This window comes from Sarcophilus harrisii, chromosome 3 (assembly GCF_902635505.1).
Source record: "Sarcophilus harrisii chromosome 3, mSarHar1.11, whole genome shotgun sequence".
Lineage (NCBI taxonomy): Eukaryota > Metazoa > Chordata > Mammalia > Dasyuromorphia > Dasyuridae > Sarcophilus > Sarcophilus harrisii.
In genome coordinates this window covers 518,627,347-518,642,513 of record NC_045428.1, presented here as the reverse complement: position 1 = coordinate 518,642,513, position 15,167 = coordinate 518,627,347, and the positions used below count along the sequence as shown (strand labels likewise).

Sequence of the window (15,167 nt, the reverse complement as noted above, 5' to 3'; positions counted from 1 at the left end):
GCATTGTTAATGCTGGTTAACAAAAGTTTTATTGTAACTTCAATAAAGTTAAAATATGTAAAACAGTCAGGAAGCCCTTTGGATAGATGGTATAAAAAAATGTCAAATGAATTGAACAAACTGTCAAATCCTGACCCATTCAAATAATAAGAAACAAAAGGTGTTGACTTAGTAGATACCAAATGTTAAATGAGCTGTTTGGCTATATTTCTAGAAGGAATTATCTAACCAAAGAAAGAATCTTCCTTAAAGAAACAAAATACATGTTAAATTAAACAAAATCACTGAAAAAAAGAAATTTATCCATTTTAAACGGTTTAAAAAGCAAGGTATTATTCAACTTGGACACAAGGGGGTGCTGCAACAATAGGATTTAAAGGTATAGCTTTGCTATAGGTAATATTAGTCAACAGCTTGTACTTTAATATTTCCAAGAGGTTTTTTATTGGAAATTCATACATTACACAAATAGCATCAAGAAATTTAAATGAACTCTGTCTTTTTGTATAACTCCAAAAGAAAAATTCAAAATTATTATTCAGTTTCAGTCATATGTAATGTCTCATGACCTTATTTGAGGTTTTTTTGGACAAAGATTCTGGAGTGGTTTGCCATTTCCTTCTTTAACTCATTTTACAAACGAGGAAAGTTAGGCAAACAGGGTAAAGTGACATGTCCAGATTACTTACTTACACACACATACACACACACACACACACACACACACACACATCAAAGATTCAGGTCTTATTAGAAAAATAAGTGAGATTTGAAATTAATGGTGGGGCATTTGAGCTAATAATATTGTTAATAATGACAACAACAATAACAGACAGTATCCATATCATGAATACTAATAAGGGCTGGCATTTATGTACCATTTTAAGATTTGCAAAAAACTTTAATTTTATGAATTAGATTCTATTTTCATTTTATAGATGAGGTAACTGAAGCCTGAAGATATTAAATGAATTTCCCAGGGTAATACAGCATATGTTTAAAATGGGCTTCTGCTTCAGATTTTTGTGACTTCATCTTCAATACTCCTCAAATATTCATGAATTTAGTGACATTAATGAGTAGAATATTAGTCTACTTCGTTAACTCTGGTATACTTGAGAATAGAGAGTTAGTAGTTTGAGATCATAATGCTCACTCTTACATCTAGTTTATAATATACTCTGCATGAAAGGTCTTTAGATAATTATGCTGCAATCTGAACACTTAAATCCCTTTCCTTTTATCATGACATTATAATTCTGCTGATAACCCGAGAATGGCTCTGATCATGCTACTTAGTATTTTTCTTTCAAATTATATTAAATTTTCTTGAAAGCTTCAGGAAATGAGACTATATAAACCCTATTCATTGAACATTTTAAGAACTTCATCAGGTCTCAACATTATTTTTTATTCTTCCTTTTCACATTCTATCCAATCAGCTGCTGAATGTCATTTCACATTTCACCTCATGTCACTCAATAGTAGTGCAGAGTATTTGGTGAGGACATGGTCAAAGGAATTTGCAATTAACCATGGGCTGAACGATTGTGTTCCAAGGTTTCTTTGGTCCCTGATGTACACTTTTGAAATAGCTATCTTCTGAAGGTCTTCTACCTGCTATCTTAGTATGAGCATTATGTATGTGAATCAAGATTATGCCACATTTAAGCAAAAAATAATCATTTAAATAAGGAACTTCAAAACTTGCAAGACAGAGAAAAATCATTCCAAGATCAAAAAGTTCTTTATTCTTTATTTCTGAAAATTGAAAAATTCTTTATTCTTGAAAATGATACACAAAACAAAAATTACAGAATGGGGAGAAGTTCAAGCTAAAAAGTTTAGGCTCAGGATGCTCCAAAAGAAAACTGAAGGATAGCTCTTTCCAAAACATAGCTTCTCCTTCAACCCATCTCTTCTTTATCCACTTTCTCCCATCATTTCCTATAGGAAATGATTTTCCATAAATTTTCCATAAATTCCATAGATTTTTCCATAAGTTATCCAGCCAGAGTTATTAGCAAAATACTTTCTGTGAATTGATGACATATTTTGGGACAATAAGTTTTAAAAAATAACTGAGTTTAAAACAATAAAAAAAAAGTGGAATATAATGGAAATTATATTCTGACTCAAATCAGTAGCTGAAGCTGTTACAGAAAGTTATGATCTGAGCAGATTCATAAAATTCCTAATTTTGAATACTTGAACTTGAAACTTAACTGTTCTGTTTCTAGTCTTTCTCCTTTCCAATTCACTTTTTCTTTTTGTTTTTGCTGAAGCAATAGGGATTAAGTGATTTGCCCAGAGTCACACAGCTAGAAAAAGTTAAGGTTAAGTGTCTAAATCCAGATTTGCACTCAGGTCCTCCTGACTTTAGGGCTGGTGCTCTATCCACTGCTTCACCTAACTGCCCCTTCCAACTCACTTTTGACTCAACTAATAAGTTTGTCTTCCTAATTCACAAAAGTTTGGCCAAGCTATCATGCTTTTCAAACATTTTCAGTAGCTATGGAATAAAATATAAATTCCTTATCCTAGTATTTATTTTTTTTTTCTACAAGATGATCCCAAGTAATCCTTCCACTCTTATTTCCTACTATTCTTCTTCTCAGAATTTTCCTTTAGGGCCAATTTCATCTCTCTTCCGAGTTCTCTGATTTCATCTACCTTCTCTTGCCTCCATAAATTAGCTCAGAATGAAACTCCCTTTCCTGAAGTCCACAGTTCTCTAAAATGTCACCCACTGAAATCCTGTTTTTGAAAGGCCCAGCTCAGGAGGCTCTTTCTCCATGAAATTGGTTCTATGAAACTGGTTTCTTCAACTTCAATTTTTTTATAGCAGCATCTTAATTATTTTTTTGCTCCAATCACATTCTACTTTGAAGCATCCTTACTGTAAATAGTATCCCCCATTAGGATATCAACCCCTGTTAAGACAGGGACTATAGTTTTTCCATATTTATATCTCTAATAACTAGCATAATATCTTTCACAGATCATTTACTGAATTGAAATTGTTGATTTCAGTTAAAAGTTTTAGAAACAGAAGTATGATGGAAAGGGGAATTTCCAATTAAATCAAAAAAGGAACAAGAGATTACAGAATTGGCAACACTAGTAAGGATGACAAAGGTGTAGAGAGTAAAAATGAAAAACCAGTTTATCTTCATCTTGAGTTGATAAAGAGATACCCATTTAGACATGTTTGAGTGACAGATAGCTATTGGTAAGATAGTGGATAAAAAATAAGATATCTGCATAGATGATTCATCTAGTAGACTGCATGTTGTTTTGTTCTCATTTTGAAGTAAAACAGATGCACTGAGAATAAATACATTTTCCTAATGCTTAGATCTCTTCAGGGAACAAACAGGTTGGTGATTTGCTAACCCTATAGTAGACTTGCAGTAGAAACCTGGAACACCAGTCCCCTGTGCTTGTAAATTCATGAAGTAGCTACTTATCTAAAAGATAACACAAGAAAATGTATTCACATATCACAGGGCAAAATATAGCCCTTGATATGAAAATTGACATCAAGATTCATCTGGAAATTGGTCCAAATAGTTGGTAAGGGTGTTTTAGAACACAAAGGAATCCTTTCCTATGACGCATTTTATAAATGAATGGTAAAATGTCACCTAATAAAACATCACACTTTTGATGTTACTACATGAATAATTAAAAAAATAATCTTTCATTATTACCACTGAGTACCCTAGGATATCCATATATGCTTTAAAAATTTCTTGATTTGTGACTGGAAATCATAAATGAGTTACTGTTAAAGCTTTCTTTTTGGATAAGGATTTTAGACTATTTTTTTGAGCAGAATTCTGTGAGTTTAATGAAAAAATGAAGGTACAGGACTTTGCACACTATAGGCAATCAATATTTGTTGATTATTTCCACTGAAAACACATTGGTGAATCTGGACATCTACTTTCTAATCTTGATTCAGCTATCATGTGACCTTAGGCAAACTCCCTAGACCTCAATTTCCTCACTTATGAAAAGAATGGAGTTGTATTATTTTATTTAAAAATTGCTTTCCAACTCTGAAATGCTAAAAATTAGTTTTTATATTGTATCACCTTCATATTTCTAATTTCTTATTATTATTTTAATCAACAATAGATTTGTGAAATAGTTTTGCTTTCTGAATATCTCAATTTTAAGCTCTCTTTTAAAGGAGGAAATAAACAAGTCAAACCTTTTCAACTGTCCCGAATGAAGAATTTGCATTTGTCAGGTTTTAGTGGATTGACTTCAATTGTGGTTTTTATTGTAGAGCTGTGGAATTTTAAAATTCCTTTTGAATGGAACCAAACCGTCCCTCTTCTCTTAGAAAAATGAGCTCATTCTTCCACATATGGGATTAATCCAGTTTATTAAGCAAAATCTGGTAAGAAGTTAACAGTTAATGGCTTAAAATTTCCATCTCTTCAAGAGGGTATATCAAAACAGATATATCCTGTTAAAAAGCTGATGTTTCCTTTGAGTTTGCAATGTGATTATATATAATCTCATTCTTCCCTCACTCCCAAATTATAATCTCTTTGTCATTGAATATTTCTTTAATGTTTCTTATTTTAATCATCATCTAACTGTAAAAGAAATCAAGGTAGAAATAATATTTGTACACTTATTCTATTGATCTCTTTTCTACTCCTTGCCTCTGGCATTCAGTAGGCAACAAAATAAGAGATGTCCATATAAATTATTAGCTGTCAAGTCTATATTCTTGTCAAGGGAGAATTAACTTTATACCAAGTCAATGTCATTCTATCATTTCTAGATACTTAGAGTCAAATTATATAGAAAATAAATTTTCTTCATGATTATTGTCCTTTGTATAGATAAACTATACAGAATCATGGAATCCTAGAAATGACTCCAGCATTTGGGTCTTCCAAGGAGGCTAATTAGAAGAAAATTGAATTGACTTCCCCAATTAATGGCAGTTTTCAGAGGAAGAAATTTAAGAGGAAGAAAATAGCCATATGAAAAAATGCTTTACAACAGAGAAATGCAAATTAAAACAACTCTGAAGTACTATTTGTAGGCATCATTAGCTAAGATGACAAAAAAAGGAAACTAGTAAATACTAGAGATGATGTTGGAAAACCCTAATGCACTGTTGGTAGAACTGTGAACTATCTGGAAAGCAATTGGAATTATATGCAAAAAGTTATTAAACTGTACACACCCTTTGATTCTACAATATTGTTAGTAGGTTTATATTCCAAAGAGATCTAAGAAAAAGGAAAAGGATCCATATGTACATGAATATTTATAGCAGCTCTTTTTGTGGTGACAAAGAACTAGAAATTAAGAGAATGCTCATCAACTGGGTAATGACTGCACAAGTTATGATAGATCAATGTGATGGAATTCTGTTGTACTATAAGATAATGGGTATGGTTTTGGGAAAACCTGAGCAGAACCATATGAAGTGATACAGAGTGAAGTAAGCAGAACCAGAAGAGCAATTTATACAATAACAGCAACATTGTAAAGATGATCAACTTTGAAAGACTTAGTAAACTCTGATGAACACAACAACCAACCACAATTTCAAGGATTTACGATGGAACATACTACCCAGCTCCAGATAGAGTTCATGAACTCAAAATGCGGACTGAACCATATATATTTTTTGTTTTCTTCTTTTTCTTGCTTCTCAACCCTCCCACTTCCTGAACAAGGCTAAGGTGAGATTTGTTTTACACAAATATACATATTTTTAAAGGGCTCTATTTTTCTTGTTTTCTTAGTGAATGGGGAGATGAATTTGAAACTGAAAATAAAATAAAATTGAATGAATAAAAAAATGTGTTCCTTAGTATCTAACACAAAAGGAACCTAATAAATACTTGCTGAATGAAAAAAAATTGAATTGCCTCAAAAATCTCCTACTTTATATGTAACAAAAGCAGAAGTTTAAATATATTCGGATTTCTTTTAGATCACAAAACCCAATCCATGCATATTTGAAGATGATTAGGAAAAAGAATGGAAGTGAAATTATTCCATGGATTATTTTCGTTTACAACATGTCCAGGATTTTTATTTGGTTAAACTGTTTTAAATCATGCTATAGAACATTTAACATGCACTTTTTTTTTGACTGATCCTTAAAGTACACATTTTCTCACTCCACATGCATGCATCTGAATGTTTTGCATTTTTAGCTACTATGAGATCTAAATTAAATACTCAGTATGTTCACTGGCATGTTAATGTACAATTGAACAAATATGTACAAAGCCACCTACCATTGTCACTGTCTCCTTCTGATGGAATATTGTAGCTATAGTTGTCCCATGTTTGTGCCTGTGTAAGTTTGTTGAAGGAGATAGGAGGAAGAGTGAGGGATGGGTCTGCAGGAGAGGAGTGAGAGAATTGGTCCACATATAGTTGTACAGGGACCAGGAGAAAAACCAAAGGAGCAGCAGCATTTTATAAATGACATTAGGAATACATGGAAATGAAAAGAATTTCATTTATATGAGATTAATTAAAATATATAATATTGGAGAAGAAAGATGAAAGATGTTGCATGAAATAAAAAGAATGAATAAAAATTGAGTGTTAGTAATTACCATAGACTTTTACATGCGGTTAATATTGTTAACATTACCACAAATATACAATTTTAGAGCAGTTATCTTCATCAAGAGCAAGTTTCAAGAAAGAGTACCCATAGATTATACACAAACAAGCCAGGGGATGCATTTATCAGAAATTCCCCCAAATAACTGATGCTTGCTAAAGAGAAAACATGAATCCCACAAAAAATTAATTATATATTATAGTACCTGCATAGATTGATTTTTTTAAAACCTATCTACTTTTGGAAGTAGTATTAGTTATGTATGAAAATTCTATAAGATAATATGCTTTTTAACATTTCTTAAAAGTTAATTATTTGTGAGTCAATCATTTGGCAACTACAAAAATAAAAATGTACCTCAATACTAGACATGTGAAAAGCAGATATATTATTTAAAGTCTCAAGGTGCTATTTCAAATTCATCAATTCCTGATAATGCGTTAGTCTTGAGAAATTGTCTTTAAACTTTATGGCCAATCTTCATAAAATAAAATGGTTTAATTAAATAACAAAAATGTACACATAATCCAAAGATGTATACACCAAATTTTAATTCATGCTTTCTCTAAAATTATGTAAATCTTGCAAAAAATAAGAAAACATATAATGTAATTTGAAAAGAGATTTAAAATGCTGAAAAAATTCAATATGTAAGATTCAGTTGTGTCACCAGTACTCCTCAGGATGGTAGTGATATAGATAGCAATTAAATGCCATGGGTTTTCAACAGTTCTCATGCTTTCTGAGCTAATTACTTTGCATTCTAGAATATGAAGAGGTTTCAAAATTCAAGGGAAATCATCATATCTAAATATTATATTTTAGATAAATAAATTATTTATTTATGTTTCATAATTACAAAGAATTTGAAATGAATAATAGGCTTAAAATTTTAGGCCTTAATTAAATTCATTAAGTGAGAACTTTAAAGAGCATCAAAAATTAAATCATTTAAAAAAGCAATTTGCTATTCAGCAAGTGGGACAAGACACAAAATAAAAAGTTTATTATAAAGGAATGGGTACCATATAATGTATCATCCTTCAAATACAGAGGATAACTATCGATTTATTATCAATAGGCAACCATATCTGCACTATTTTTTCAGTGATGAGACTAGGTTTTCATTCATCCATTGCCACTTTCACACCCACCCTTCCTAATAATTAAGGGCATATACCTGCACAACAGTTGGGGCTAAGATAGAGACATGGTCTTTGTCCATAGAAGTAGGCCCACATAGCTTTCAAACCTGTAACCTCAGCTTCAATAGCAATGCTTTAACCATCTGAATTACTAGGTAATCTTTATATACACATATACATATATGCACTCATATATGTACACATACACATGCATATACACATATATACAAGTATGTAGAAAAGTGTATATATAAATAAATGATAAAATACCTGAGAAACTCTTGGCCCCTTTAAGTTTGAAAATAGCTTTGCTTTACAAGGCACATATGCAAAGAATACGATAATAACACATTTAGCCAAATGCTACCCATCATTCAACCTACCCCAAAAAGAAGGAATTTTAATTTCCAAAATCAAAATAATCACTTTCTGCAAAATAAATTTTCTTTGAAAAATTATCTTTGCTCTTTTTCTATGGGTATGAAAAATTACTATTTTGTTTTCTAAAATGCTGAATATTAAGAGAGAGATTAAGTTTCTGCCAGCTGTTTATTGGTACTTGGTTTAAAACAACAGTAGTGAGTGTTTCCAAGGAAATAAAAAATATTAGTGAAATTTTGAGAGACCAAAAGAGGATGTAATATCAGAAATTTACATGAACTGAGAAACTAACATCATTGACTTCCTAAAGACAATTCTACTCATGCGAATGGATAATTTCTCCTGCATATAATTGTAATTTATTCATGTAACTTTTTTGGTATTAAATAAAGCACCAACACATTTGCAGCATTGCCTAATGGAACGTTCATGCAATAATTTTCTTAAAGACAAAGGAGCCTCACCACATTTTTGTCTGGGCTGCATGGCTCTGTTATAATGAGCTCCCTTTCCAGAAGTCCCAGTAAAAGGACTATTGGAGGAAGTCCAAAATACATCTTTGTCATGCAGAGTTATATAATAAGGAAGCTAGTCATGGTGCAAATATAACTATGGCACCATTACATTTTAATTTGGTGCATGGCTTATAAATATTTACCGACAATTAATTTACTGTGATGTCCCAAACCACCCAAATAATCCCTAAATATTTAGCATCCATCAAATATATAAATGTAGGGGAATGACTCAATTAAAGACTTTATCCTATCTGCCTACCCCTTTAATTCCAACTTCAAGTTCACTTGGAGTTTTCCAGAGAAGAAGAAAGCAATAGGTTTCCATTCATTTTAGATTATTTCTGGTGGGCAACTTCCTATAGTAAATATCCTTGCAGGTGATTTCTTCCCCCGAGTCCCTTGCTGCTCATGTTTTCTCTGTCATTTAAAGGTGGATAGAAACTAAACATACTTTGATTCACTAGAAATACAGTGGTCTAAAATCTGAAATCCCCAAATCTTATCAGGATATGAACACCAAGACTATGTACCTGTCACTGATGAAGTTTTAATCATTTCTAATAAACAGGTTTTAAATCCTGAAGGAAAACAATTGTGTTCTTTCCATGTATGTGTGAGAATGAATTCAGTTTGTGCTTCATGGAGAAATTCTTTTTCCCCCTTATATTTTAACTTACCTGATCGAGGTTTCAGGCCAAATGGAGCTGGGCTATTTTCAGTAGGGGAGATGGCAGGGGAGTCCTCTTTAATTTGCTGTTACAAGGAAGATGAAATTTAAAAAAACTGAACCAAAACAAAGTATACTGATTTACACAATTATGTAGCATTACTGTGTCTTAGCTGGCTTTGGCATTCTGACAAGGAGTAATACTGATAGATGAACATCTGCAGTACAAAATTTATATCTCTATATTAAGAAATAAAATCTTCCTTTAGCATTAATTTGGTTCTTGTTGTAAATAGTTTGAAAACTAAAACCATTTCTGAACAGATGATGGACTCTCTTTCTTATATCCAATACAAACACACACAGATTTAGCACACCTCTGATAAAAGACTTCATAACACAATAGGTTTAGGAAAAGAGAGATGAAACTGAACAGATGCATAGTCTATAGGGAACAACACTCTGAATCATTTATGGATAACAAGAATTTTGAAATGTCACCTGCACACTACTTTCATTTTGTTTAATAGACTGTCTACAAATAAAATACTCTATGAAATGTTTCTATGATTGTTTCTAAGAATAGACATTTTATTTCATGTTTAAAAATTAAATTTTAATCATCAAAGGGGCTGGTGAAATATGTGGTAGCAGATGAAATTGAGAGGGACTCCCCTGAGAACCTACTACACTAAATTCATTCATTAATCACTACAGACATGCATGATGTTTTCTATAAGAGATGTGCCAATTCAGAACACAGCAATCTACTTATTCTTTCTTTGCCTCTAGGCAACTTACCTCATTTTGAGAACACCGGATCCCCATACTTCCTAAAGCCAGATCATTTTGTACCTGAAAGGAAAACAAAAACAAAACATTTGGTAGACTAGGCTGAGTATATTGCTCACTTTATAATTACATGAAACTCATAATATATAATAACACAAGTGGGAATAGGCCCACTCCCTCACAATAGAGCAGATATATATATATATATATATATATATATATATATATATATATATACACACAAGAAATATATACATATACAAGAAATTATAATACAAACACCTCAGTTATCCAGAACTGAGGAGGAATTCAGAGATTCACTGCCAAGAACAAGGAAGTGAGAGGGAGAAAAAGATGGAAGTCTCACATTCATCAGATCCATACCAGATCCAAATATATGAAATCACAGGCATTCATATTCTTAATTTATAGGGCATCCTAATAAATTGGCCATCTTATTTGGTAAACCACAGTTTATTATTGTCAGCTGAATCTTAAGTGGGGAAGTCTGCTATGGAGAGGCATATTGAGAGCATAGGGAAGTGATAATATTCAGAGAACAATGGAAAAAAAAAAAAAACAAGATCAAAGAATTAGATTCTTCCAGCTAATCCTCCTCTAGTTGTCAGTGCTCTCTCCAACTCAGATTATCTTGTAGCTACTGTGTGCTTACATCTGTATTCCCCTCCTAGAATGCAAACTTCTTGAGCCCAGCAATCATTTTTTCTTTTATTTTCCAATTTCTAGCCTTGCATATAGAAAGAAAGCTTGCTGGATTCAACTGAAATGGATTACATCTACTGAGAACAGTCCCTCATTTTATAGATGAAGAAAATAAGATTCAGAGAAGTCTCACAGACCCAGATTTAAATCCTGGCTCTGAGACTTACTCAGTGACTACTGATAAGCCACTGAACCTCTGAGCCACTTATTACTGCAGGTCTATGTCAAAATTCATTTGTCCATAGTGAGAACCTTCCCATATTACCCAATACAGAAGCCAGGGTGTTTGTTGGAGGGGTGGGGCAGGGCAATGGAGAGAAGTTTGAATATTAACCAGCAGTCCTCACTGCACTTCCAACATGAATCAGCAGTGGTCCCTGAACTTTAACCTGCTCCTCAAGTTTAGGCTCCCTGCAATATTTGGTCCTATTTGACCCAGCTAAGAACCCTAGGAAAATCCTCTGAATTATACTATTTACAAATAGTAAATAAACAGTTCCTTCCTCCCAGGACCTCAGCAGGCCCTGATCTGTTTTCATTCTCCTTGTCTGCCCCTCTGACAATATAGTCCCTGGTTTTCTGATCAGCCAGGAGGCAGTATCACTGTCAAGAAAACAGGAACATGTTGTAAGATGTAAGAATACTGAAAAGGTAAACAGGGGCCAAGTTACAAGGGTTTTAAACACTAAACAGTGCTAGGTATTTGACCCTGGAGGTGATAGGTAATATGGAGCTATTTGATTTTATTGAATAAGGTCAATTATCAGACAAGGGATTTAGGAAGATCAGTTACAAATCAAAGAAGAATGGATTAATGGAAGAGAAACTTGAAGCACGAGCCGAATTAGAAGGCTATTTCAATAGTGCAGAATGGGGAGGCGAGGGCTGACACCAGGGTGGTGGCAATGTCATAGGACAGAAAAGGGTGTAAATGAAAGACATTTTGAAGGTAGAATTGATAGGATTTGGTAAGTGACTGAATATGTGTGTGTGTGTGGGGGGGGGGGGGGGGTTTAAGAGGAAAAATAAAGAATAGCAGATGACATCCAGATTGCGAGTTGTGGGGCTGGGAATATAGTGGTGTCCTTTGACAGTAATTAGAAAGGTAGAGGGGTGAGAATGGTAGAATGGGGAAATAAAGATGTCAGTTTTGAACACACGTTTGAGGTGGGCCCTATGGGACATTCAGTTTGAGGTGTCCACTGGACAGATTAGAGACCATAGGTCAGGAGAGAGACGTTCGAGTTGGATAAGTAGATCTGGGAATCATCAGCATCCATGGAAGCCAGTAAGATCCACAAGTGAAATAGTATAGAGGAAGAAGAAAAGAGGGTCAAGGATAGAACATTGGGAGCCAATATTAGTGGTCATGACCTGGACGAAGGTCAAGCAAAAAAGGCTGAGGATGAACAGTACATCAGAGGAGAAACTGGAGAGATCAATGTCATGAGATCCTAGAAAGAAGAGAATATCAAAGAAAAAAATGGTGATTGACAAGGACCAAATGCTTCCAGACAAATCAAGAAGGACGAAGATTGAGAAAAGGATATTAGATTTGTCAATTAAAAGATACAATTAAGGCTCTTAAAATATTCCATAACCTCTAAAAAAATCTCACAAACTTAATATTAGCATATTTCTTCTAATGTAAGGCACCAAAGCATTGTGAGGTCTAGCTATTTTTCTTTGATCATTTGATGAAGGTTTCTATCTGAAAGTGTTTTAGTCAGACATAAAACTTCTAGGAGAAAATTAATCTTGAAAATAAACTGTCACTGCCTTGTCACTTCATAACAGAACAGTTATTTTTCAAACTGCTGACATATATTTTTGGCCCAAGATATAGTCCACTCTCTAAGTAATTCCTTTCTTTAGTTCCTTTTCTGTATTTTTATTCTGTAATACATGAGATGAGATCATATAGTAAGTATGAAACAGAGCATGTTCAATTCCAAATACAATGAAATGTTTTCCCACAACAGTAAGTAATATGATCACAGTCAAGATCAGGTATCATAAGGGAACACAATAGTTCTGCTTGTTCTATTTCTTTTTCTAAAATGGGATTATTTAAATAATTTATTTCCTCTTCTGTAAACCTAGCCAATCTATATTTTTGTAGATATTACTCCATTTCATTTAGATTGTCAAATTTATTGGCATAATAGTTGGGCAAAATAACTCCTAATTATTGCAACAGAATAAATTAGTCACTCCATAATGGTACCCTGGCCTCCCTCACCCAATCACATTTTTTTTTTTCACAATATTCTACCTAAGAATACTGTGCTTCAGGTCCTGCTGTTTTCCTTTCTGCTTTCCACAAACTCCATGTTAATTTTTATGTCTGCATTTCTGTTTATGCTCTGCGCCAAAATGCCTTTCTCTTCTAAAACCTAGCTATCCCTCAAGGTCCAATTTAATTTCTATTTCTCCTTGTAGGGTCTTTCTATAACAACTCCAATTCATATTGATCTCTACTTTTCTATTAAATTATAAGAGTAACAAACATGAAGATTTTAATATCCAAAGAAAAACAGAATTTTATAATAGTAGATCTAATTCCTATTAATGTACAACTTGGTTTTTTTCTTTAGAAAAAGTTTATATATATTAGAAAGAGAAATTCCATTTAAAATAAAAATAGGCAATATAAAATATTTGGGAGTCTACCTATCGAGACAAATCCAGGAAATAAATGAAAATAATTACGAAACACTTTTTTACACAAATAAAATCAAATCTAAATAACTGAAAAAAATATAAATTGCTCAAAGGCAGGCCAAATTAATACAATAAAATGACAATTCTACCTAAATTATTTATTTATTCAGTGCCACATTCATAAAATTGCCAGAAATTATTTTGTAAAGCTAGAAAAAATTAATGAAATTGATCCAAAAAAGCAAAAGGTCAAAAATAACAAGTAATGAAAAAAAATGCAAAGGAAAGGGGCCTAGCTGTACCAGATCTAAAACTATATTATGAATCTGAAATCATCAAAATTAGTGGATATTGGCCAAGAAATAGAGTCGTAGATCAGTGGAGTAAGTTACATACACAAAATACAATAGTCAAAGACACTAGTAATCTACTTTTTGATAAATCCAAAGACTCTAGCTTCTGGGATAAACATTTACAATTTGACAAAAACTTCTGGGAAAACTGGAAAATAGTTTGGCAGAAACTAGGCATTGACCAACATCTTACAATCCTACACCAAGATAAGATAAATACATGATTTAGACATAAAAGTCAATACTATAAGCAAATTAAGAGAGCAAGGAATAGTTTGCATTTCAGATCTGTGGAGAAAGGATTTATTTAATGACCAAACAAGAGATAAAGAACATTAAGAATTGAAAGATGAATAACTCTGATTACATTAAATTAAAAAAAAAAGAGAATTTGCACAAAGTCAATGCAACCAAGGTTAGAAGAGAAGAAGAAAGCTGGGAAACAATTTTTATATCCAGTGTTTCTGATAAAAGACACATTTCTAATATACATAGAGAACTGAGCCATATTTATTAAGAATACAAGTCATTCTCCAATTTATAAATAGTGAAAAGATAAGAATGGGAGAAATGTAAATTAAACAACTCTGAGATATGTAGTCTTCCAGATACTGTGTGATCTAACCCATCCTGGCACTAGTTCCTCCATTTCTTCATTCTGAGATTTTCTCATTTGTCCCCAGATTTTGTGTCCTTGACCTAATCCAGTTCCCTACCCCCTATCTATAAAACATTCCTCTGGAATAGAAGAGAAGTATCTGATGGGCCTGGAAAATAAAAATGTCCCAATTTAAAGGGAAAAATGAGGGAAAAGTTGGTGCTTAGGATTGCAGAGAACCAATAGCTAATTTTTATGACTCCTTTCTATTTTTGTTTCTTTCCACTCTCATTCAGATTAGAACATTTTATTTTTAGCCTGGTCTGGAGTTCAAGTAGTTAATGAATGCCTCCTGCTCTGCCAAATGGAGGGGGGATCTAAGAAGCAAGTATGAAGCAAGGCAGGGTCCCTGCCCTTGAAGAGGAAGTTAGCTGTCTGGTTTGGGAGATGAAGCCTGTATACCACAAAAAATTAAAGAATGAAAGCAACATAATATGTAATCAAGGGCTTTATTATATGATTTGAGCACTCCAGGAATTTAAGAAAGGGAGAAAAAAAGCAAAAAGAAAAACAATCTTCTGTGAAACATTTTTAAAATGCACAGAAGAAAGCATGACAAAGTTTAGAGGAGAACCCAAACAAGGCATCATTGCTACTGTTATGCTAAATTTAATGTGTCTTTTTAAAAATGTATTTACTAGTTT

The 15,167-nt window shown here is 32.8% G+C and overlaps 1 protein-coding gene across 4 annotated transcripts in view; it reads right to left on the bottom strand.

Annotated features, from left to right (window-relative positions):
• Positions 1–15,167, bottom strand: part of LRCH1 (leucine rich repeats and calponin homology domain containing 1) — a 231,477-nt gene that overhangs the window by 29,869 nt on the left and 186,441 nt on the right. For 2 of the 4 annotated variants that reach the window (XM_031961917.1, XM_031961918.1), the window contains exons 14-16: positions 10,135–10,188; positions 9,344–9,419; positions 6,285–6,389 (exon numbers count right to left, since the gene is read on the bottom strand). In XM_031961917.1, the coding sequence (XP_031817777.1) occupies positions 6,285–6,389; positions 9,344–9,419; positions 10,135–10,188 (235 nt within the window). The remainder of the gene's footprint in view (positions 1–6,284; positions 6,390–9,343; positions 9,420–10,134; positions 10,189–15,167) is intronic. The other 2 variants (XM_031961919.1, XM_031961920.1) reach the window with 1 other exon arrangement.